The sequence below is a fragment of the Protopterus annectens genome, chromosome 12.part0 (assembly GCF_019279795.1).
Source record: "Protopterus annectens isolate FY-2018-M chromosome 12.part0, PAN1.0, whole genome shotgun sequence".
NCBI classification, from domain to species: domain Eukaryota; kingdom Metazoa; phylum Chordata; order Ceratodontiformes; family Protopteridae; genus Protopterus; species Protopterus annectens.
The window spans coordinates 174,439,527-174,456,117 of NC_056746.1; the positions used below are offsets into that span (position 1 = coordinate 174,439,527).

Sequence of the window (16,591 nt, forward strand, 5' to 3'; positions counted from 1 at the left end):
ACTTCTCAACCCTACCCATCAAAGGCAGCTACCTGTATATGTGCCTGATATGAAACTGAAAAAAATAATGATTACAGTAATATATTCTACTTTGTTTCTCCTAGACAGTACACTGCCCCTACACAAGCTATACTAACCTTCTTTGTACACCTCTGAGGTCTGTGAGAAAAGTAATAGAAACAATGATTACATTGTCCTCAGCCCAAACAAAAACTGTAATGACCTCATGTGCAAACCTCTATGGTTTTACTGTAATGAAAAGTAAAGCAGTAACCACAACTCTCCCCCTCCCACCATAACCTAGAGCAGCTTTCTGAACAGGGCTGGTTTTAGAATGGGTGCAGTTGGGAGCACAGGCCATTATCAACTTTATCCTAAAAGGGTCGGCCCTGTTCAGGTTAAAAACTGTAGTTAGAAAATTAATAATTTTTTTTCTCATATTTCTCCAACCAGCAACAGCTTTCGTGGGGCCCTCACACAGTCAAGATGATTAAGGGAGCTCCCTGTATCAATGTATACAGTCTAGGGAGGGGAGGCCACCAGACTCCTTGAAGACTGAAGTGTCTGAATCTTCTGTGATATATTTTATGCATTACTTTTGAAATATCATTACTTGTTCGCTACATTTTTCACGGACACCCAGAAGAATGATGTACGAATCCTGGCATTATTAGGTGTATGCAGAGATAACAATCAGTAATACTTTTTACAAGCACACACAAAAGCCATAGCAATACTAGTTTTGTACTTATTTCAGCAAATAGCAATACACTGTGCAACACTGGTACTGTCACACCAGATCAGTAAATACTGTTTAGCAGTTGTTAAACAGCAGCAGGATAAGTCACTTTATTTACCTTGGTGAGGAGTAATACATACCTGTCACTGTCTCTAATTACACAGACCTTCCTTGATTTTGTTTATAATTTTGATCTGTCCTTCGTAAAAAAGTTTGATTTGCAACTAAATCATTCAGGGATACAGACAATCAATAATTCCAGGTATCAGAGGAATATTTTCTTATGCTTAGTCAAACACTCTGCTTGTGCTGTGCTGATGAGGTCATAAAAAGGCCAAACTATGCATATCCACAGCTAGTGGGTTTTGGCTTTATTGGCCTGCAACTGTCCATTAAAATGACAAAACAAGTGATGGGCATTCAGAAACGTCAGTTAGCTGAAACACCTGATGTTCATAAGGATCATTTGCCTATATCCCATGTGCCTCTGATGCAAGAGGTTTGGGAGGTCACTCAGTGGAAAGTTCTAGCTTTGCTGGAGTTTTCATTTTGTTTTTACTGATTGGTTTTTCAGTGACCTTCTCACTCATTGTTTTAGTCTGTTGTTTGGGATATTTTTGCAGTGACCCTAATGATAATGGACAGCAGTTGGGTATAACAGCCCTGTGTCTCTTTGATTAGTCAAACACTCTGCTTGTACTGTGCTCATGACGTCATAATAAGGCCAAAATATGCATATCAACAGCTAGTGGGGTTTGGCTTTATTGGCCTGCAATTGTCCATTAAAACGACAAAACAAGTCATGTGCATTCAGAATCGCCAGTTAGCTGAAACACTGGATGTTCAAAAGGATCATTTGCATACATCCCATGTGTCTCTGATATAAGAGGTTTGGGAGGTCACTCAGTGGAAGTTCCAGCATTGCTGGAGGTTTCATTTTGTTTTTACTGATTGGTTTTTCACTGACCTTCTCACTCATTGTTTTAGGTATCAGAGGTTTATACTTCTTATTGTCAAAAAAATGCATGTTGATGCAAAAGGTGTTATTCTATTAACTATTAACTTATTTAATTGAATATTTAATTGAATTAGGCTAATATTTACAACATCTTCCTGATTTTGAGCCTTTGTTCTGCTATTAGGTTTAGTATTATGCTGAATTCTTCTGCAAAATAGTTGCGAGTTGTAGTATCTGGTGTTCTACCAATATGTATAAAACTCCCTGAAAAAAAACAGCCCTGAAGATCAGAGTCATCAGCTCTTCTTAAAATACAAGGTTTGCACTCAAACTAGTCACTCCAGCCTGCTGATCTCTCTACTGCTTAACTTGCTTATGTTCATTACCAGCTTTATCCTAAAAGAGTCATACCAGAACCCTGTTCAGGTTAAAGAGCATAATCAGGAAATTAATACATTTTTCCTCATTTTCCTATTCATCAGCTGCTTTTGTGGAGCCCCAACACAGTCGAGGATGATTAAGGGGTCCCCTTGTGGCCACGGGTATTGCAGGTATTTAAACCTGGCTATGTTGCTGGTTTTAGTGGAGAGAATATCCACCAATCAGGGTTTAAATAAGCCAGCGGCACTATGTCAGTGGTAAAATATTTAATGGGATTGTGAAGCCTGTTACTTGATAAAACACTGTTACAATAACCAGAGATATCTCTGAATTTTAAAGGAGATATAAATAATTTAGAGTTATTACCCACCTGGTTTGTTAAGTATACACAATTGCTGTACTAGCTTTTGTTAGTTTGACAGACATGTTACAAGATATCAAGATAAATAAATTACTGTGGTTGGGGGCCCCCAGCAACTGCAGAGTTCGCTGGTGCCTAAAGCCGGCTATGCAAAGAACAAAAACAAAACAAAATCTATCACACTCATCCATTTTAAGGGCATTGTTTAGCTTTTTTCCAGGAGGTTGTTATTTAGGGAAATGAAACAACTAACTAGATTTTCCAAGAAGATTTCTCCATTTCCTTCCGCAAGGCTGATGATAGGATTACACTCAATGGTGCAAGGAGGACCAGCATACCTTTCAAGTAGTGCACATGGTACATTTTCTTTTAGCTGGTTCATAAGGCACATTCAGTTGAAAATCATACCCCATAGTATTAAATTCATACTGAAGGGATTACCAGTGGTTGATAACTACCTGACAGACAGGTGGCTAATTGGCCTTCTAGGGCTATCTGGTTAAGTAGAGTACAGAAAGGGTATGCATCCAACCTGAAACAAACTGGCAATTCGTAAAAGTAGGGCAGATGATATTTCTCCAGAGCATGCTGCAACATCTGTTTTCTTTTAGAAATACTAAGTGTTCTGCCATCAAAATTGATATGAAACTACAACTTCATTATTTAATACATGCAAGAATAATTTCCTAGTCCGTGATGCCCTAAGTGAAGAGACTGCATAACAGAACAGTTGTGAGAAAACAATATCAGTTGCAATATTTACCTTCTTGTGCACAACAGTAAAGAATAGCAGCATTTTCAGAAGTACAGATTAAACTAGTTATATCTAAACACTATATGCTTACATGAAGCAGCCAGGGGCTTTCTGTTTTAGCATTTCTTTGGAATGCCTAGTTTTTTCATGAGTTGTATTCTTTTGTGAAAAGAATGAGTATTGTTGTTTGTACAAAAAGACCAAATTATAATTCTCAGTTTGAGGACTGCTAGACAGACCACATGAAATTTCCAGTACAATTTCACATTTCTAAATGAAAAACTTGAGAATCTAACTTTGCAGACAAACTAGATACACATTAGCAGGAAGTAAAAACAGTTCAGTTAAGATTAGAAAAAACAGCATTATATCTGAATTCCAGATTAAAGGAGCAAATTGAAGTCATGGAGTCTTTGTGATTTGATCAAAAATACAGGAAATTAGTACTTCAGAATATTATAAGCATTACAAGCTTTGAAAAAAAAGAGAAGGGAGGTTTAGAAGTGAGGCCGCCATTGAGAGAACATTAAAATTATTGAGAGTCCACTAGCACTCCTCAGTCTGATTTAATGTGGTCAGAGAAAGCCCAACAAAACCATAGATAATGGCATAATTCTTAGATCTCTTCATGCCAAACTTCAGGATTTTCTACCATGGGTGATTATTATAATCATAAAATATAGAAATTTTGAAAAGATGGGAACAATCATTGTAAAAAAAAAAAAAAAAAAAAAAAAGACTTAGAAATGTATTCCTATTTGTCCCTCTATGTACTCTGTCTAAGGTCCTCTTTTGCTAATAAAATAAGGACAACTTTGGCCAGAGCAAATATTTTAATTGCTTTATTCAAGTTGCGGATAACTCAAAAAGGGATAGCATCAGGTTTGACACTAATAAAGAAAAAAGGAGAAAAGTACATTATAACTACAGATTATAACTATTACCTGATTTATATTTAGTACCAACTACAACATATCATAAGAATCATATATGTGGGGGAAGAGATCTAGACCTGCAATAGGGAATTCTCAAATAACATAGAACTTGTGAACTTACTTTTATTACAATATATACTTGCGGGCTTCTGGGATTAATTAAGCTTATCACTAGTTTAGAGGGCCGACTGCGGTGGTGGTGCTGCGGTAGCGTTGTCGCCTCACAGTAAGATGTTGTCCTGTTCGATTCTCAGCTAGAGTGTCTTCTGTGTGGAGACATGCGTGAATGGGCGTACCTTCGTTGAAGGTTGTGCGTCAGAGCTGGCAACTCGACACGTAAAAATCTACTGCCAATCATTAGCGGACCGGAGTTCCGCTGTGGCGACCCCTAACCGGGAAAAGCCGAAAGACACAACAACAACTAGTTTAGAGGGCCATTTATTATCCTGACAGTTACTATCTTTTCTACATGGAAGCATAATGGCTCCAGCTGGAGGTCCAGGACCACATTACTGAGTCACTTCAAAATGTATTAGTAAAACTACAGGATACATCATCCTTGAACTAATGGACTGCTGACGAGGACTGCTGTCTTCAATGAGGAATGATAAAGCAGACTGTCTTCACTCTGTATGTATTTATTTTCAAAGATCTATGGTAGTTCTAAGAGTCAGTTTCAGGATATCCATAACATTATAATGTCTATTCTTTAATGTTAATGAGAGCTATTAGTTGGCAAAAAGGTCAAATCTAATAAACCATTTAGGGAAGGAGTTTGCATAATCATTACTGGCATAATGGTTCAAGTGTTTACCTCAAAGACAAAAGGTACAGGGTTTGATTCTTTTGAAAAGGCAACTGGCTAAGATTAAAAATGGTCTTCAAGGCAGTCTAATACTTAACTGTGAATGCCTACAAATACTATGACAAAGAAAGAAAGGAAGCATATTGTCATTAAGATGAACTGGTTAATAAAAAGAAAATATTTTTCTGGACATTTATTTTATTTTATTTTGAATTTGTTAACTGGGTTACAGCATTGATCCCATTGGACCTATTTCTGTTTCAGCCCAAAGTACATCAGGCCATATATAATTAGGGTCCAAGTAAGAAAGTTAAAGGAGTAATACTTTTTTCGTCTCCTGCCTTCTACTTCACTCTTTCCAGCTACCCCAGTGACCCTGTCCATTGCTGGCTCCTACTGCCTCTGACTATCTCCATTATTTTGCTGTGTCTGGTGTGGAACCTAAGGATGTTCTGGGGGAGTCATGTTGTTGACTGATACCACCAGAGGATATTTTTTCCACTTATGACCTATCCCTTGGTATCCTGCTCTCCCCTACATTCATCTGTTACATCTGAGGGCAACTCTCCTCTACGGACCATGCCTCTCCATAGGGACCACCTAAATGAATGCCTTCTCCCTGGGATGGACATGCCCATTCGTCTCAGCCAACACCTCAGATGTCCAAGCTACTTATCAAACTCAGGTCACCTGGGCTGTAGTTGGGGCTTTTAATCCTCTATGCCACAGTGCTGGTTAACAAGTAATACTGTTTTGTAAAAAACAAGTGCAAAGAATTTCATCTTCTAGATATTTATACAAAAATTCAGGGTCTGACACTGCTCATTAAAATGAAATTCAAGTAACCAGACATTTCTGATATGTTCCATTTATGTACTGCTTGAATAAAATGGGGAGTAATTGCAAAACAAATGAATGAGACAAAACATTAGGGAATGAACAAGTCATTCTCAAATATTAACTTGGACAGCTCTAACAAAAATAACATGCTGCAATAATAAAACCACAACTATGAAAATATTCAATTTCTACAATGCAATTTAAGATATCTGACATGTGAAACCCTTGTGATGAACTGTATACTTAGTCTGAACTAAAAAGTAATAGTCAACTTATTAGATTTTTTTTGTCAGCAGGATATTAAAATATAAAAGGTTAAAAGTAGGCAACTTTCTCTTCAGAATTTGTGATCAAACATTTAATTTACAACATAAAACATACACTTCAGTAACTGGAGCTTGTCATTGACAAGGCTCCTCAATGATATAGCAGTTCAAGAACAAAATTAAATATATATATATATATATATATATATATATATATATATATATATATATATATATATATATATATATATATATATATATTGGTAAGAAAATAAAAACAATCCATTTTTTCTGCTAAATTGGTTGCCTTTAAAGGGTATAATCTGGAAATATACAGTAATTTGCAAGATGAACATTATACGAAACAGTGCTGCACAAGGAAGGCATCAGATTAAATGTTAACATTTCATATTTTAAAAGCTGCAAACATTACAGAAAAATAGGTTGGGATAAATTAAGTATCTATAACATATGTGAAAAACATACCAAATTATTTACATAAAGATATCAGAATAAAGGAGCATTACTTTAATGCTGATACACAGGGAAATTTCTTGCCGTTAAACTAAAATTAATTGAGCATATATATATCATATACGATCCGAGGAAGACAACAGTCGAAAGCCCTTATCGGATATCTTCAAGGGACAGTTTTGAGCTTTTTTATTTTTCATTTCATTTTCAAGTCGAAGTTTTATTCATATTAAAGGACTACATTTTAATTGGAACACTTGTGGATTTCGTTGATTGGCCATCCTTGGGTGGATTTTCTGTCTTTTTTCTGCCAATAACTCTCCACTTTGGACCAGCCCTCCCCTTAGGGAGCGTTATTGATAAGCATCCTCTTCCCCAAGGATGGGCACACTCATCCCTCCCTCCCAAAGTCTCAGACACCCAAACCACTAATTGAATCCAGGTCACCTGGGCAGTAGTTAGGGCTTTATCCCCCTATACCACAGCGTTGGCTTGAGCTGCAATATTCTTATTTCTAAACCCATGAAATATATATGAACTGTAATTCTTAAACTCCAATCACACTTCAGGACTCATATTACAAAATTACAGCAAACACTTTTAATACGCATTTATAAAAAGCAGCCTACAGTTTACAGACCCAGCTGTACAAGTCTTGGTAGCAGAGCAGACATTTAATTGTATGACATTCCCAAAATAGATGCATACACCTAGAATAACTAACTAAGGCAAACAAACTAATTTAGTGAGCAAGGTTATGTCCCAAAGCTGAGCAACTGCAAAAGTAACTACATAATTTATACCGGTTAGGATGGACTCCATACGTATTTGGAATAAGAAGAACTAGGCTACCTAAATTAAATGCAAAATTCCCGCAGTTAATATTATGCTAATGACTTTAAAGGTGTGTCTAAATGGGAAGAACAGGCATAAGTTAAAATGTACAGATCTCCCATGTACTGACATGGTATACTGAAAACAGAACACATTATCTAACAGGAGGGGCACTACTGTAGTTGCATTTTTCTTTATATGTATTTAACAAAAATGAAATCTCCATGGAAGACTTGATCAGTGCAAACTAGTATACACAGATATTACTAACAGTGAGAGCAAATATATCACATGAGAAGGAATGCAAATGAAGCAGTAGGTAAAAAGACTTACAAAACTGATAGTAATGGTCTACCAGTGAGGATCCCACCTATGTCACTTATATTATTGCCCTGGAGGTACCTGAAATAAAACAGAAACATAGAGTGAGGCACATACTCAGAAAACTGATAACAATTAAAATACTAACTACTATGTAAACTCTGTTAGCAATACATAATGAATACTACCTGGGTGCGTACAGAACTGGTAGACTTGTCCAGGGTATACAGGTATACAGTGTATTTATATGCCTTACAGTAGCTAAGCTGGACAAGGCCAAGGTAATAAGAAGAAGTTCAAATACAAATATTGGTAAAAAGGCACCAGAAGATAAGGCCGAGTGTAAACATACACAGGCAGAAATTTATATAAGACCAAGAGCATAAGTACTCAGACTCACAAAGTTACTCAAACATAGTGAATGTTACTTAAGTGTATTCCACTCCATCAAAAACAAAACAGCTTGATACTCAAAAATTACAAAGAAAAAAATACATATACATAATATTTTATAAAATATATTTTTACAGGATTAAGTGCCCTGCATAATTTTCATCCTCATGATTTTTTATGTACTATTTTTGAGGATGCTTAGCCTCAGGGAGAAGAAAATACTTCCTTATTTTCAAAGTTCAGTGGTCTTGCAGCTTGTAATCATACCATTTGCAAAAAAGAGACTCTACTAAGTGTGATAAAACAGGACTCAAAAACACATTTTAGTCAAAGGAATGAAAGAATACTATACACAGCTACACATAAATGTCAAGAAAGAAACATCCGTAGAAAAGTCCAGAATTGTTTTACAAGGTACCGTGAGTAAAATTAAACACACACACACACACACACACACACACACACACACACACACACACACACACACACACACACACAAACACACGCAAAACTAGTGAAACAGTTATGTTACACAAACTGTAAACAGTTATCAACTACCTGTTAAATTCAGACTGTAACTACAAACACATGAAACCATTACATTTTCATTTCACTCATTAAGCAAATGGACATAAATTAGTACTCAACTTGTAGCTAATCATGTTAACATGCAAATGGATTTGTACAAAATCTCTCTATAAATACATATACTACAGTGTAGTAGTTATATGTTGTTCATTGTAATAACAGGCATAAAGCATTGCAAACATTAAAAAAAAAACACCCAGTAACCACAGAATTCAGGATAATAAAAACTGTTGGTAAAGGATAGCATCACCTTACAACAGATTCATTGGAACACTGCATTTCAACTCCTAAAAGTCCAAATCTCCATAAACAAGACAAATTACTTCATAGTTAGCTACCAAATGCTCTCTATTTCCCCTTCTGAGGATGACCGTTATCTTAACACATTATCCGAAGATCCTTCAATAAACTGGCTGACCTACATTGCCAGTGGTCAGCAACCTCACTGCTTCTTTGACATTATAAATGCTAACCCTCACAAATAGTTAACCATCCTACTTGGGGCCTCAATATCCTTGATCTAGTTCTCACAGATATGGTCACTTCTTGCACACCTCCACATGTATCATCATGCCTTGTTAAACCAGACTATAATTTAGCCACCTTTTTCATTTAAAACTGGTGGTGCTTCCCCTGGAAATACATCTGTGTTTCAGGACTTCTGAAAAGCAAATCTTCTTCAGTTACTTGATGATCTAAATAAATTGTGCTGTAATCCTCTTCCATGGATAACATTGCTAAAGTTGCTGCCTATGCCTCTGACTTCTGCTCCCACTTAAAACAGTGGTATACTGAAAATGCTGTTCCTATCCGCACCAAATATGATGAGAAATTTAAAAACAAAACCCTGTGCTGGATTACAAATAACTTAAGACCACACTTAAGCAAACTAACAAGGCTGCACCTCCCAAGTCCCATCTCATTAGGTCATTTTGCTGTGTATGGAGAGAGCATTTGGGAAGGCCAATCCCCTTAGTTTCTTACTCTTGAATTACCTTCTGTTCCTTCCCTTTCCACAAAACAAAGCAAAACATTTTTTACACTTTATTAATTTATTGTGTTCTTTCTCCTTATTCAAGTGTTGAAGTGTTTTTTTCTGCTATATTTGTTACTGCTTGTTAGTAACCTGATTACATTTGTCTCTCCCTAAGTCTATCCAAGTTTCAAAACACTATGTCTGGACAATTCCCATCAGTTTCTCCTGCCAGCCTGGTCGACATGGGCATACTGAGACAGTGTAGTAACTGCTTCATGTTCACCAACAACCTCTTCTCCTAGCACATAATTATTCTAATTGCGAGAAATGAATCTATATCAGTAAAATGGAATACATGCTCTTTTGCGCCTCAGTCAGTTCCCCTGACAAAGAGGAGATTGCTAACACAAACATCACACCACCCACATCACATAGCCAAGAACAGCACACACCCACATATACAGAGGTCCTCAATAAAAACTTACCTAAACAGCAGAGACCTCCAAAACGCACTCACAGACATTCCACACACAACACCAAGCACATAATATACAGCATGCAACACATCAGTGTCTCACAAACACATCCCATAAGGCATAACAATAAACTCATAGAGCCCATAAAGCACAACATGAAACCAAACAGTTTACAATTAGAATCTTGAAGTGGATTTGGTTGAATCCACTTTGAATGAAGTCCGGAGGTCTAACAGTGACGATGTCGAACTCCGATACTGAAGTACAAATCTAGCCCCTAACTCAACCTATGTTAAAACTCATCCCTAAACTGCATTTGATTTGTACTACATTACCAGAGTTTGAGACTGTCAGTTTTCACAGATGTGGGTCGATGACAATCATTCGACCAAGCCCGCTTCTAGATTCTGATAGTAAACCAAACCAAACATATTAGTCATTGGTGACTCAATTGTGAGACACATCAATGTCCCCCTCATCAGGCTTGACAAGGAGAAGATTGTGGTCAGTTGTCTGTCAGGTGCCAGAATCTGCCATATCACGCACGCACTCAAGTCTTTCCACAACAGGTACAAGTATGACTCTGTCATTGTTCATGTTGGTGTGAATGACTTGAGACATACCTCCCTGGACTACATGAAGAGAAACGTGATTGAGCTGTCAGAGTATGTGTTCCAGGCAGGTATGACCCTAGCTCTAAACAGCATCCTACCTTCACCAAGAATGATACCACAATACCAACAAAAAATAATTGACTTAGTTTTGGTGCAATTCCAAGGGGATCCAGTATCGGTCTGCCTGGGATGACATGGTTGACGGTCCTCAATACTTTGCCAGAGATAGCCTCCACTTGTCACCCCTGGGATTCAGGATTCTGGCTAAGGCTCTTGCCTCATCCATTGTTGCTTTTTTAGGCAATGTCTTACAGACAAATCTTCCAACATAAAAGATCTATCAAAAAGCAAATTGAAGGTCATGCTGCTTAATGGTAGGAGCCTTAACATGATAATGCACTCACTGGAGGGTCTCCTAGCACTGGAAGATGTTGACATCTGTGCAGTCATGGCAACTTGGTTCAAGGCTGCAGAGAGCACCCCTGCCTTACCAGGCTATACCTCATTCCACATATTCCAACCCCAAAATGAGGTCAGAATGACTAAGGGTGGTGGAGTTTCTATTTTCATTAAAGACTAGCACACCTCCAGACTGGTTTTCCAGCATGATGCACTAGTACTTTTCCAGGTGCAACTGACAATTGGCAAGACACACATCCAAGATATAGCCAGCTATAGACCCCCCTCCATGACTCAGGACACCCATTTCTCCTACCTGGACCTACTTGAGTCCATCAAGGTACCCCCTTAACACCCTGATCCCAGGTGACTTCAACTACCCCACCATAAATTGGGTTAATTACTCCTGCTCTAATGCACGCACCTAATGATTCCTTGGCTTCATCAATTGTAACACACTAGACCAGCTTGTCTCATCCCTCTCAAGGGGAAATACCATTCTAGACTTGTTTGTCACCAACATGGGCAACTGCTGCACCACCCCAATAGTAAGTTCTTCCCTGGTGAGATCAGACCATCGGTCTGTCTCATTCGAGGTGTCTATCACATCTAACACCCCCCCACCCAGCCATAACCAGGCTAAAAACTTCTCAAAAACTGACTACAACCTTGTAAGGGAGGGTATCAGTAGCTTCACACCACCGCCCCTCAGAGGATGCAGACAGATATGCTGAACAGTATGCCAGTGCAGTATACAAGCACCTCTACAACTGCATGGACTCAATACCCAACAGAAGTAAAACCTGCTCCTCAAGGACACACAGACCTATGTGGTGGACATCCCTCTATCACCAGGCTTTACAACAAAAGGAAGAAACTGTTGTCCGAGGGTAAAAACGCACACATTTCCAATGGGAAAAACTCCTTCCTTAGCCTTAACAAGCAAATTAGATCACTAGTAAAAACCTCCAAAGCCAATTATGAATTGAAACTAGCCTCTGAAACAAAGGCTAAGCCTTTTCATTTACGTCAGAAACCTCTATGGCAAAGCCCAGGTTTGTTCTGAATTAGTTCTTAATGGTACCACTTACACTGGTCCTGTTTTGCATCCCAAATGAATGCTCCACTGACACAGCTTTATTCCTGGAATGAACTCAAGAGCAATACCACTGCACTACCAAGCCAGCTGTCTTATTATAAACAGATCTACAAATCAGCAGCTGTGAATAAAAGTTATTATGAAGGCAAACAGATTGCCTCACTGACATTATGCATTTCCAGCAGGGCTTAATCTGCATTAGAATTCCAGTGTACATGCTTTAGTAATAAAACCTGCTGCACTGCAATTACAGCTATATCTTTCATTTGGTTACTTTAGTTACAGGTACATGCATAAAGCAGACATATACAGAGATGCCAGCTTTCAATGAGACACTATGAACCAACTCATATATTTGCATAAATTCAGTTTTACATTAAGCTCACCTTGTAAACCAAGAATTTTGTTATGTGGGCACTATAGTCTCTGACATCTAGCACTTAAATATGCATACATGTGTACCCCAAATATATACATAATAACTAAGCACAACTCTCAATGCCTGGCTCCATAGTGCAGTGAGATGGAGCCCGGACTGTAGCCTAGGTGCCTTACTTTAATTAGCAGTCCTGGCACTGGTGGGACCATGTGGAGAAGGAAAGGAGTGTAGAGACGTGGTGTGCTTGCCTCTCTCAAGGGTTGCATGGGGCTTGTGCACACTCAAGAGATACACTCAGTGTAATTTCACTAGTACAGATTGGGAAAACCAATGCTGATGCCATGTGTGGTGGGGCACAGCTGCTTGAAGGGTGCACCATTTGGGGAACTGAGAGGATGTCCTCCATAGATATCCCATTGCATGCCCTCCCTGATGCTTCAGCACTGTCCATCTTGAGCCTGCAACTAGTGCACACAGTTAGGGCCATGAAGACTATCAAGAAAATCCTTGAACCACCCCAATGACTGTCTGAATGATGCCTCCCATTGATCCCTACTCTACTGGTGGAATATGAATAGTCGATTGAATGCGGGGGGGGGGGGGCTGATAATCAACAGCCCCTGGGCCTAAATACTACAAAAAAGTATGCACAACTCTGACATGTACATAAACAAAAACAAAGTCTCTTTTGCACAAGACATGATCTATTAGCTTAGTCACACAAGGTATACAGAAAACTGGCTTTAAAAATATATAGTTGCCTCATGTCTGCATATATCTCACCACAGAAACACAAACAATAAAGAACCTTAATGTGTAAACAGACATAACAGAAACGGGTCTATATTTGAACACTGAACATTCAAAATTTCGAGTGTTCTAATATCGAACCCTATGAATCGAAAATTTAAAACATCGAACATTCAGAAGAGCGAATTTTTTCCTAGGGAAAAAATTTGGTGTTCCAAAACACATACATACAACACAAGCACACCAAACAAATAGCAATCCACACACATACACCTAAACTCTTACACCTAACCCTACACTAAACTATAAATACGTCACTAACTATCCACTTACCTTAACCCAAACCCTAACCCTAAGGTCCGTCTCTATCGCACAGTCACCTCACCCGCGCCCTAACCCTAACTCACCTACCCCACCCTAACCCTCACATCCACACAATTGCACACTTACCTGAACCGTGCCGTAACCCTAACTCGCCTAACCTGCCCTAACCCTCACGTCCACACAATCGCACACTTAACTGAACCCGACCCGTAACTTTCCACCACAGCGCTGAAAATACCAAAGCAACAGAAATGGACAACAGAATTATTTCCCTAGGAAAAAATTCGGTTTTCTGTTTCTTCGATATTTTCAGCATTCGCTGAAAACGGGTCGATATTAGATCACTCAAAATTTTGAACGTTCGGTGTTCTAATATAGACCCAGCAGAAACATATCTGCATGTCAGTCAGCCATATCAAGATACAGAAAATGTTGCTTGAAATACTCCAAACTCAACTTCTAAACACATGAAGTAATGCCACAAGATCACTATGTGAGCGTGCGTGGGTGTACATGCCACACACACACACACACACACACACACACACACACACACACACACACACACACACACACATGGGTAAAAGATCTGCACAACACTCATTGTGACAAACTCTCATTACTACCACAGTGGAATGAGACTTGCTAGGTGAGCAGACATAAGCAGGAGTCACGCTCTGAAAGAGACCCTGTATATAAATGTGTACATAGTAATCTTGCATTTTCATGAAACTACTGTGCAGACACAAAGTAGACCTATGCTAGACTGAAAATAAACTTTTTGGTGAAACACACACACAATACTGGCAGATATACAAAAGGCTCAAAATACTTAACTGTTGTGCAAAAAGTACTACATCTAAGTGGTATTAAACTGAATGCACAAACCAGGGACAGATTTGCAGGGAATTACCTGTGTAAATCCATCACTAAGACTATAATGTACTTCCACAGGAAGCACTACAATCACATGCACTTAACTGACAGATATTTAGGGGACTCTCTTTGCAACCACTCACTGGCCCAGACTCGCATACTGTAACTCATAAACATTCACAGAACCAAAATACATGGGACTATGTACAGTGACACATGCACATACATAAATACAGCAAATCAGGGATTGGAGAAAAACTACATGAAGTGCGTCCATACTGCTGCATTTGCAAGAGACTTCCTGTATAAACACAAAGCAGTGTCAGAATGATGCAAAACTTACTGTACAGTAGTAACACATCTATTTGAAATTCACTCAGGAAACAAGCAGTCAGGTGTGATTTTAAATAAATTTACCACTTAAATACATAAACTGTACTGCAGTGACAGAGATTGATGCGAGTCACTGAGCAAACAGATATACAATTGCATGTGCAATAGACATTCCCTACAAACATGCACACAACACTGCCTAGGCTGTACAAAGCTGATTACAGAAGTACGTGCAGTTGCATAACATTTCCTACACACAAATTCTGTTCCAAATTTGAAACTTTGTGTAAGCCTGCATAAAGTGCTGTTATTCTAAATTAGCAGATGGGTCTGTATTCATATATACACCCACAAGGGAAACAAAGCTCTGTGCAAAAATACATGCAATTGTATGACATTTTCAAAACAGACATTCACTTTCTTATTTGAAAAGAAACTTTGCATTAAGTGTAATGAATCCAAATTTGTTCACAGTTCAGTAGGTATATGCACATTCAGAAGGGTGAGATTTACATAAAGTTCACATTTCAGGTCCAAGCCCATATATGTTACTCCCAAATTAGCAATTGACTCACTAGGTTTGAAAACAGTACCATAAGAACTTACATAAAGTTTATTACATAGTTATACATGGACCAGTGGTGGAGTTGCTTTAAACTGAAAGTATACTTTCAAGTAATCATGACAGATGTAGAGAAAGGGCTAATGGTGGTTGATCAAACTTTTTTCTGTGAATTCTGTGTCACTAAAATGAAGTTACTGACTTGCATTTCACAAAACTGCTAAAGAATACTAATACAGCATTACAGTACTGTACTTTTAGGAGGTAGTAATCCTCTTTTAGCAAGCTACTGCCGTTTCCCCTTTGCCTTGTAAACTCCACATGTACTGGTGGCTGTTTGCTGGGTCACTCTAGGAGTTGGATACAACATGCAAGACAGTGCATGAAAGAACCATCATTCAACTCTCAACAAACATTACAATTCTGAGATCATACAACCTTGAGGAAGGACATAATCTCAGATTTACCTCCTTTAAGACTGCATAACTTTAAAGTGATAACATTTAATTACAGATGTGGGGGACCATATGCCACTCTCACTTGGATATTGCAGGGGACCTTGCTCCCTGCAAAAAAATGCAGTTCAATAATGCTGTTTTCAGTCTATTTACCTGTCTGTCAAAGACAGAAATTGCTAACTTTAGTTAAGAGTTCAGTTTCTTTGAAATAAAGTTGGTCCACCTACCATCAGCCCATAGTAAAAGCCATGAAGTTTTACTTCATATAAAGTAGTGGCAGATGTAAGTAAGGTCTCCTCCAGTAGCGTAGCTAGGGTGGGGCGAAGGCGGAAAATACAAGGGGGATGATTAGCAGGTGATGATCAATCTGCAGTGCAAACAATTACTGGCATTCAAATGCCAGTATTGTATTTGTGATCAGAAATGAAGTGTGCACTCCATGTGTGGCATAAACTGTAGCAAGCAATTTGTTACATTTAAAAAGGGAGTTTTTTTTAGAACGGAAGAGCTTTAGTGCTCTGTGTGGCATAAACTGCAGCAGTTACTTGCTAGAAATGTAGCAAACAGTTTGCTACAATTTAAAATTAAATAAGACCATCTTTTTTATTTCTCCTCAGCAGCATAGACTGTAAGGTATGGACCTGCCTCGTTCCTTACATTAGAAGCACAGATCCAGATCGGAGAACAGAGTTTTTT

At 38.4% G+C, this 16,591-nt stretch overlaps 1 protein-coding gene across 1 annotated transcript in view; it reads right to left on the reverse strand.

The window, feature by feature from the left end:
* Positions 1-16,591, reverse strand: part of PKD1 (polycystin 1, transient receptor potential channel interacting) — a 2,476,043-nt gene that overhangs the window by 2,073,653 nt on the left and 385,799 nt on the right. The window contains exon 3 of the mRNA XM_044088902.1: positions 7,681-7,749. Coding sequence (XP_043944837.1) covers positions 7,681-7,749 — 69 coding nt within the window. The remainder of the gene's footprint in view (positions 1-7,680; positions 7,750-16,591) is intronic.